This window comes from Limulus polyphemus, unplaced genomic scaffold, assembly GCF_000517525.1.
Source record: "Limulus polyphemus unplaced genomic scaffold, Limulus_polyphemus-2.1.2 Scaffold324, whole genome shotgun sequence".
Lineage (NCBI taxonomy): Eukaryota > Metazoa > Arthropoda > Merostomata > Xiphosura > Limulidae > Limulus > Limulus polyphemus.
The window spans coordinates 596,155-606,669 of NW_013665934.1; the positions used below are offsets into that span (position 1 = coordinate 596,155).

The 10,515-nt window shown below is 35.7% G+C and overlaps 1 protein-coding gene across 1 annotated transcript in view; it reads left to right on the forward strand.

The window, feature by feature from the left end:
* LOC106457388 (teneurin-m-like) overlaps nucleotides 1–10,515 on the forward strand; it is a 229,851-nt gene that overhangs the window by 204,826 nt on the left and 14,510 nt on the right. The window contains exons 17-22 of the mRNA XM_022383293.1: nucleotides 1,134–1,422; nucleotides 1,602–1,869; nucleotides 3,747–3,887; nucleotides 4,810–5,059; nucleotides 6,612–6,847; nucleotides 10,309–10,403. Of these exons, the coding sequence (XP_022239001.1) occupies nucleotides 1,134–1,422; nucleotides 1,602–1,869; nucleotides 3,747–3,887; nucleotides 4,810–5,059; nucleotides 6,612–6,847; nucleotides 10,309–10,403 (1,279 nt within the window). The remainder of the gene's footprint in view (nucleotides 1–1,133; nucleotides 1,423–1,601; nucleotides 1,870–3,746; nucleotides 3,888–4,809; nucleotides 5,060–6,611; nucleotides 6,848–10,308; nucleotides 10,404–10,515) is intronic.

The following is a 10,515-nucleotide window of genomic DNA, read 5'->3' on the forward strand; positions in this document are numbered from 1 at the left end:
TATATATTGTAAACATGTACAATAACTTGTATATAATATATTTATATATATTGTTAACATGTACAATAACTTGTATATAATATATTTATATATATTGTTAACATGTACAATAACTTGTATATAAAGTCAGACGAGGTTGGTTTATAATGTGATGGAAAGGTAGATGGATATACAATAGAACAGTTTTATTCACGTGATTTATAGTTTCTCAGAAACTTGTTCTGTAGAAAATGACCGTTTTGAATCTTCAACCAGGCACTATTGAATCCACACGTGCGAACCTTCTGTCACTTCATATAATCTTTTGATCATATACTTTCGTGCTCACTCGGAGAACAAAGACTGTTTTATTATGATTATTAAGATTTTTGGATCATCTGCTGTACCACAAATCAACCTTTGTGAAAGGAAGGAAATTAGAAAAAATTATAAATCGATAGGAGATTGGTCAGTGGTCTAAACGCTTAGTTGTTTGATCGATGGCAGCTTATTTTTCTGTTGTTCTTTTGTTTTCTTGCTTGTTTCATTCGTTTTGACGTCCGTATTCCGTTTTGTAAAAGTCATTAAAGTTTATACTAGAGATATTTACTAAGATCAAGTCGAAAACATGGAAAGATGTTTGATTACACGAAGATTGAGTATCTACAGGAATTCCATTACTCTAAGTCAGAATTGGAAATTTTAAGGTCAAACATGAGAACAAAGTGAAACACCCATGTTTTCAGCCGTTAATACAATTAAACGCAGATACTAATTTCGTGTAACCGTTATTAGGGAACTGTAGCCCAGCCTTACTATTTGTTCAACGGTAGTTTTTAGAAAATAATATTTATATTTCTGCCTGTTTTTGTTTTTTAGTTAAGTATCATTACCTCTCTACTTATTCATGTGAGCATGTGTTTGTTATGATATTAAATACAGTGAATAATCTTTGGCGTCGCTAAATTATGTATTCGTATACTAATAAAGTTTCTCTCGTACTATTATCTAAAGTAAGTATTCGTTATACAAATGACTACTACCACGAATAAACGTAATGATCTGATACACGACAAAGGTACATTTATTTTTATTGTCTTAGAACTTAATCAGTCTCTAGTTTACTTAGTTTACGTTACTCGCCTTTTCCACAGGTTTGACATTCTTGTCAATGGGGGAGGCGCAGTGACATTAGAGTTCCAAAGAAGTCATTTTCATCCAATCAAGCGTACAATCATGGTGCCCTGGAATGACATTGTTGTCATGGAAACAGTTGTTATGTCGGTCACATTGGAAGATAATTCATCTGGTGGCAGCCAAGATCAGCAGGATCCCTGTCTTGCCCACGACTATGACGTCATGAAACCAATCGTCTACCAGACATGGCGCCCTGGTTCTCAGGGAGGTTGTACAGAGAAGAGTGTACTCGTTGCCGAAACACAAGTTAGTTTCAGATATTTCTTCTTCATGCACGAGTTTTGGTTAAAATACAAAATGAATAAAAACTAATACGTATCATTTATTTAGAAATTAAAAATTTTATCAGTTTTATCTGTCCTTTAAAGATAAAGCTTGATGTTGAGTCAGCTCAACAATGTACTATTTGAACTGTACTATTATAGGTCCTTCAAGAGACAGTCAACATTCCCGGTTCAGATTTGCATCTAGTATACCACAGTAGTCATGCCCAAGGTTATCTCTCCACAATTCATCTTCAGCTGACACCCTCGAAAGTGCCCGAGACACTGCGGCTCGTTATTCTTCGTATTGTCGTAGAAGGTATACTATTTGAAAAGACTTTTGAAGCCGACCCTCATATTAAGTACACATACGCTTGGAATAAAAGAAACATCTACAAGCAGAAAGTGTTTGGACTAACGACAGCAAGAGGTAATTTTAGAATAAGGTTATTAAAAGCTCGTGTTCTCATTTCTTGTATTCACCCTTTGTTTCTGAAAACTACGTTCCACTTTATTCAAATGAAGGCCTGGTGGATAGGGAGCTGGGCTCGCAAGCTGCGGATCGCGGGTTCGAATCTCCGTCACCGAACATGCTTACCCTTTCAGCCGTGAGGGCGTTATATGTGACGGTCAATCCTATTATTCGTTGGTTAAAGAGTAGCCTAAGAATTATCGGTTGGCGGTGTTTACTAACTGCCTTCCCTCTAATCTTTCAATGCTAAATTAGACCTTTTAATTTAAATTTTTGATTGTATAATCTTGGTGACTAGGAGGCCAAAAGTTGCCCATTAGTTAGCGCGTCAGGCTGTGCACCTGATATTCAATGGTTCGCGTCCCGTTACCACCAAACAATAGCCTCGTTCCGCATTTTGGAGTCGTGAGTGCGTTATAATAGTGATGGTCAAACATAGCCAGATTATTCAATGGGCCCCGGCCCTGACGAAAATCGATCTTTGTTTTATGCCACCACCAAATATGTTTTTATTCGTGTTTTATATTTGAACTTAATCTGGCAAAAATCAATGTGTAAACATTTTGAAAATTATCATTTTTATAGTTTTTACATTTCTAAGTTTTAAGTAAATTTCATTATTTTGTTTAAATCTATATGATTTTATTTGAGAATGCACAGGGTCTAGTGCGAGAAAGACTATATGTAGTTGTTTTTTTTACCAATTTCATCATATTGATATTCACATAGATAATTTTTGTTATGAATTTAATTGTTGATAAAGGTCATAATTTCAAGTATATGGCGAGGTTGTGAGCCAGTATGTTTTAAGGGGGGGGGGGTCAATCTGACAATGCGGTAAAATCCCACTTTTTTGGAGTGACAAAATTAGATTAAGATTCCGAAGTGAATGTTGCTGACTAGCTCCTTCCCGGCCCGGCATGGCCAAGTGGTAAGGGCTCTTGACTCGCGAAGCCCCGTCCCACCAAACATGCTCGCCCTTTCAGCCGTGGGGGCGTGACAGTTAATCCCACTATTCGTTGGTAAAAGAGTAGCCCAAGAGTGGGCGGTGGGTGGTGATGACTAGCTGCTTTTCCTCTAGTATTGCATTACTAAATTAGGGACGACTAGCACAGATACCCCTCGTGTAGCTTTGTGCTTAACTTTATATAAACAAACAAGGCTCCTTCCTTCTAGTTGTCCCCTAGTGGCACAGCGGTATGTCTGCGGACTTAGAACGCAAAAAACCGGGTTTCGATACCCGTGGTGGGCAGAGAACAGATAGCCCATTGTGTAGCTTTGTGCTTAACTTCAAACAAACAAACAAAGCTCCTTCCTTCTCGTTGTCCCCTAGTGGCACAGCGGTATGTCTGCGGACTTACAACGCAAGAAACTGGGTTTCGATACCCGTGGTGGGCAGAGAACAGATTGCCCATTGTTTAGTTTGTGCTTAAGTTCAAACAAATAAACACTATATTTTACTTGCTTCTAATACTTGCCCTTTCTTCATTCAAGTAAAGATTAGTTTTTTTTTTCAGTCCTGAAAAATCAGACGCGTATTTTTTTTTTCTTCGAAGTTTGATTGATTCTTTTAACTTTTTGTTTTGTGAAAAAATAAACTTCAAAATATTTTCCTTAGAGGACCTTAGCAATTACTTACAATTAAAGTGATGGATTTTCTGAAACTTCACAACCTTGAAATTCTGACGTTGGGTGTTACGGTAGATTGTCCGTGAATTGTTAAATTTGTGATCTTATTTTAATATGTTTTAACCCCATTTGTTAATATCAAATGCAGATAATGAGAGTCTTGGTACTATATAATGATATTGAGTCTCATCTCTTTTCCTTCTCAGTCTTCGTGGGCTATAAATACCACACATGCCAAGGGGTGGTGTGGACAGCCCAAGCCATTACCATCAGGGGTTACGATATGGATGTTTCAGAACTTGGAGGATGGAATCTCGACATCCACCATCGTTATAATTTCCATGAAGGTAAGCCCCTAATGTCATAATAAAAGTGAGGAAAGAATGCTTCTCATGATTTTAGTTTGTCTTCTGAATGTTTTTGTTTACTTTTCAACGACATACATTTGTTTACTCTTCAACGACATACATTTGTTTACTCTTCAACGACATACATTGTTTACTCCTCAACGACATACATTTGTTTACTCTTCAACAACATACTTTGTTTACTCCTCAACGACATACATTTGTTTACTCTTCAATGACATCCTTTATTTACTCCTCAACGACATACATTTGTTTACTCTTCAACAACATACTTTGTTTACTCCTCAACGACATACATTTGTTTACTCTTCAACAACATACTTTGTTTACTCCTCAACGACATACATTTGTTTACTCCTCAACAACATACTTTGTTTACTCTTCAACGACATGCATTTGTTTACTCTTCAACGTCATACTTTGTTTACTCTTTAACGACATACATTTGTACTGAACTAGTTTTTTACATTGTTTAGATTGTTCTTGTTGTAATATTGCATGATCCTTGCTACAACTTGCGTAATTTCTTCCAATAAATTCTGGAGAGCATAAGTAGTTTTAAACTTCAGGACAGTACACTTTCGTCGAAAAACCAAGATAAGCCAAAAATATATAGAGTTATAACAACTATATCCCCCCCAAATGTTTTTGATTATTTAAACACGGCATGTTACTTATAAATCTCAATTATATTATATATTGTGTCCCCCGCTGAAACCCGGGGTTATATTCCCCGCGGTGGACACAGCAGATGGCTTTTCTCTAAAACAAACACCAATGCCATATATTGTTCTTATTTTAAGAGTGTTACAGAAACATGTTAGTTTCTTAGTTTTATTTTGTTTCTTTGCACTATATAAGTGTTACAAGAAAGTTGTTTGTCTTGGTTTGTTCCCACTAGGAGTGCTACAAAAAGGTGATGGTTCCACAATCTATTTCCGCCAGCAACCTAGAGTTATATCTGTTCTTATGGGCACGGGACAGCAGCGTCCTCTACTCTGTCCAGAATGTAATGGCATGGCTAGAGAAAACAAGCTTTTAGCGCCGGTAGCACTGACAAGTGGACCAGATGGCAGTGTGTACGTAGGGGACTTTAATCTAGTCCGGCGTATCAATCCCCTGGGACAAGTTTACACCTTGCTTCGGATGAGGTAACAACCATATCGTTTCCAAATAAAATATCTGATATCAACTATGCTATTTTAGATCATAAATAACACGTAGTTAGTACCCGAACAACAGTTAGAGTAATAAATTTTATTTACTGTAATAGGTACTCATTAACATAGTTTTTTTTTTACGAAGCCTTGATGTAATTGACAAGTGCTATACTATCTTGAATTGCCACGTGTTTGTGTGGGTGGGGGTGTTTCCTTTATTAGCTGCGTGGAATGTTTTCTATTCCTCCATCAACTTACCAAAAATACGTTTCTGTTCGTTATAAATGGCATGACTTTCGAGTTACGTAACATTACTGAATACCTAAAAATAAATCTTTTTAGAATGTCTTCCTCAAATTACTCAACAAAGCAGTTAGAAGTACATTTACTTACGTCACACAGAGATCGGATATTTCTGTGTTTCCAATAACACCACACATGGAAATCCCAGGCGTGCGATAATTGTGATTATTTTTGTGAACTTCCTTCTCACATATTCAGTGTAAGAAAGACATTTTTAGTACAGTTCAATCAATACCTTTTACTGTTCCACTTCAAACCGCATCTGTAGCTCTTTGTATGAATCAGTGTTTATTTTGTTTTATGAGCTTTTAATAATTAATGAGTCACATACTACCATACTTAAACTAAACTTTCCCTGAGTCACATAATACCATACTTAAACTAAACTTTGGCTGAGTCACATACTACCATACTTAAACTAAATTTTAGCATTATTTAGTGTAAGGTAACGAAAACGAAAATACACATTTAAAATGATTATATCTTATAATATATATGTCCTCAAAGAACAAAATTCCACTGGGGGTTCATTCAGGAAAGTTTAGATAAGGGTACACAGTGTTTTAGAGCTATACTCCTAAATTGCTTTTATAGAAAACTAGCATTTATCTTATTTCTCTTCTTTGTCTCGCTTTCAACAATAAGAGATTAGTGATTTAATAAAGGCCTTATCAGTATTTACGATATTTCAAAGATCAATGATGATGCTAGCAGTGGCTTTATTTAAAGATAGGTTTGAGATGTTGATGGAGAATGATAGAAAGCATAATGAACATCGTCTGTTATTACTTTTGAAACACCCTATACCATGTTCTAACTCTCCTGAGTAAAACATAGGATCCTCAATGCAGCTCCCCTAAGACGAGTAGTTTAAGATATTTCTCAATATGGGGCTTTCTTTATAATTAGCTTCTATTAGAAATAGAAGAAATAACTCAACTAGATGTAGGGCTTTGCTCATAGAAATAAATCCTAACTTTTTCCTCCTCTTTCTCTATATCAAGTATTTATCAGTAAATCACTAACATTAATAACTTTGGATAATATTTTCCTAAATAGATATTCACTAAGCATCTTATTAATTTCTATCAGTTATCTGTAGCTCTAAAATTTCTCTTCTTGAAACAACGAAAGGAAAACGGATTTTCAAAGGTCTTTCTCAAAATTTACTGTCTCTTTAAGCTGTGGGGTAAAAATTCTTTTACTAATATTTCTCTCCCTTCTTCAACTAATCCTAAAGGACAACAGAGGTGTCTTATGAGTATCATCTAACCTTGAGTCCAACTGATGGCCATCTCTACATCTCAGACGCTGAACGGCACCAAATCCTTCGCGTGCGTTCCCTAGACAAGGTCGAAGATGCTGACTCCAATTTTGAAGCGGTGGTAGGTAGTGGAAAAAGATGCCTTCCGGGTGACAAACAGAACTGTGGAGACGAGGGCCCTGCCATAGAAGCCAGACTTTCTTATCCTAAAGGTACAAGCCACTTGTTTCCTAACGCTACTCTGATAACTCTGAAATTTATTTGAAGAGGATTGTTCAATGATTGTGCTCTTTAATAAGCTTCCAAGTTTGTTAATTTAAAGCCTTTGAACGCTTGGTATAGAAATCATTAACGAAACACTCCAATGTATGTTACAGAATCAAAACAATATACAGTTTGGCAATTGCCAACCGATGTTTATTTGGGGAGGGGGGTAATGTTTTATGCTAAGGTTATCTAACTACTCGTGTCATTAGACGCGGCTGACATTGTTATTTTTGAAAACTACAAAATATTTTAAAGTATTTTTGTATGTTTATAATAAATGTTTCTACTGAGAGAGAATCGCAAATTATAACAACAGAACTCCAGTTCCTGTGTCGCCCTTGGAAATAATTCATTTATCATTGATCGTGCTCAGACTGACGACTGTGATTAAGCACTATATATATTACACTCAGTGATTTCCATTTTAACAAGTTTCTCCTTAGTTTCGCGTAGAAACACACTTTGACAAACTTTCTACGACACCCCCCTCCATCCACGGTATGTGGACCTCGGCTCCCAATACCCGTTTAAGTAATCTAAAGGCAGAAAAGTCCATTGGAGCTGTATCAAGGGACTTTACAGGCATGTGGTCGAGTGCGTTTGCAATAATTCTTTGATTTCAGCATCTTTCTTATGAGATAAGTCTTGCCTTCGTGGTGTGGCTGAAAGACTCTGGGCTTTTATCATATTCAAATTATTATTTATTCATTTGTTAACAGAATCAGGAGACATGCTCAACTTCATCACAATGTTTTTTGGTTTTTTTTCTGGAGGAGGGTTAAAGGGTTCTCTTATGTAATACAGCACAATTTAATATACATAGAGTCACTAGTCGATTATTTTGTTTCAATAACAAAGAGTTCGTCTGATCGTTTGTCGCTACTGCGAAATTATACTACAGCAAAAAGACAGATATTCTAAGGAAATACAGTGAGCCAATCAAATCAAACTTTATAAAAACAATTCGTATATTCCACTGTAGTTCTAAGGAAATACAGTGAGCCAATCAAATCAAACTTTATAAAAACAATTCGTATATTCCACTGTAGTTCTAAGGAAATACAGTGAGCCAATCAAATCAAACTTTATAAAAACAATTCGTATATTCCACTGTAGTTCTAAGGAAATACAGTGAGCCAATCAAATCAAACTTTATAAAAACAATTCGTATATTCCACTGTAGTAGCGTGTTGACACACATGAGAGTCGTGGCGCCATGGGCGATGTGTTTAGCATCTATGCATTAGGTCATAGCAAATTCCTGACCATTCATCTTTGAAACGCGGCCATGAATAAAATTACGTCTGGAGGATTATCTAACCAAAGAAAAACGTTCAAAGTATAAAGCGATATAGATCCAAAAGATAGAGCAATGGACTCCGAAGCAATATCCCACGTAAGCTAGTCCAGTGCAACGTCATCATCCACAAAGTGAAGGCTATTCAATATAATTGCTATTATTAATGCGTTATATGACGCGTAGAAGTCAGTACTAGTTATTATTTTCAAAATACTATCAATCAATTATCAAATGTCGATTACGGGAGACCCGTTTACTCTCTGCGTATACTCATAATAAAATATAAGGTGCAAGACACTAGTAAAATATAAAATACGACAGCTAACCTATAGGTTTATAAATGTTGTACTTGTGCAACTAATTGCTACAGTCTCAAATTCTTTTGTAAACTATTAAAATAAGATATAAATTATAATATCAATTATATTCGTTTGTGGACACTAATAGAGTGCAGTTGCTTATATAACGTTTTATTTTTAAATGGAGCGAGCGTGGCCCAGTGGATAACATGCCAGAAAATTAATCTATGGGTCCTTTGTGCGCGTCTCATTACAGCACGAAAAAAAAAAAAACGGAAAAATCGTACCCTGCCGAAGTTCCAATCATACCGACATCAGGTTCAATTACATAGGCAATTTTATGGTTCATTAATGACACAAAAGTACGCGAGAAGAAACACAATACAATTCAAGGCCTTGATTTTAATCAAATGTTAATTTTGTAACTTTTAGAACATTTCTATCGCTTATTTTCATGGGTAGGTACAATTTTAACTGCGTATCATACAACTAAACTAGTTTTTCTCCCCTCAGTTGCATGCTAGATATGCGTACTTTAACGAGTACCATACAACTAAACTAGTTTTTCTCCCCTCAGTTGCATGCTAGATATGCGTAGTTTAACAGGTACCATACAACTAAACTAGTTTTTCTCCCCTCAGTTGCATGCTAGATATGCGTAGTTTAACGGGTACCATACAACTAGACTAGTTTTTCTCCCCTCAGTTGCATGCTAGATATGCGTAGTTCAACGGGTGTCATATAACATTCATACACTTTGTAGTTAAACAAACGAACAGAAAGATCGATAATCTAAGACGCAATGTGAAATGTAAGTCAGGGATCGTTACAAAAAGAAAATCCATATATTCTATATAATATTATCTTCAGGTTTACGTAACACAATGATCTATCTGTTCTCTGCCCACCGCGAGTATCAAAACCCGAATTTTAGCGTCGTACTTTTACAGACTTCTCGCCGAGTCACTGGGAAAAGAGAGGAAGAAGAAAAGAGAAAGCCTAAAAGTAAATCTAAAAATAATAGCTTTATGGTTTCATTTGCTTCAGTGCCAAAAACTAGTCGTCCCTTATTACAAGTCACTGCTAGAATTATCGGGAAACAAAACACAAGATTGACGAGTTTGTAGTTACACAAACGCACAGTCAGGGAAAGATCGATAATATAAGACACAAAGTAAAATGTAAGTCAGGGTTTGTTATAAAAAAAGAAAAAACAAACATTCTAGATAAAATATCCTCAGATTTACGTAACATGAAAGTCAACCCGTGCTGTTCTCATTGTGCATTTAATTTTGGACTAATTCTCAACTTAACTGAAGCGTAAGATTTCGCCATATCGATTTTATAGCTATGTTAACATATAGTAATAAAATTCGATGAATTAACAAAAAATAATAATCAAAGATCCTGAATATAGAATGAACCAAACATACACCTTGTTCGATAACGGACCTTAAAGTTAATCCCGATGTCAAGAAGACAACAGATTACATAAACGAAGGAATATCTCCCTCTAATCCGCTCTTATTCCTTTATAATCTAGGATTATAACTCCTTGTTTCTCTTTGTAACCATTTTACAACTCGCATCACGTTTGTTCTAATTTCTCAGTTTTCTCTTCAATTTTCCAACTCATACTTTATTACCTATGATATTATTTATATCTATCATTGGGGGCATCTTCTCTTCTTTACTACTTATCTTATTTTCTTTCAGGGATGGCAGTTGCAGTAGACAGTACCTAATATTTATTTTCTTTCAGGGATGACAGTTGCAGTAGACAGTACCTTATATTTATTTCTTTCAGGGATGGCAGTTGCAGTAGACAGTACCTTATATTTATTTTCTTTCAGGGATGGCAGTTGCAGTAGACAGTACCTCATATTTATTTTCTTTCAGGGATGACAGTTGCAGTAGATAGTACCTTATATTTATTTTCTTTCAGGGATGACAGTTGCAGTAGACAGTACCTTATATTTATTTTCTTTCAGGGATGACAGTTGCAGTAGACAGT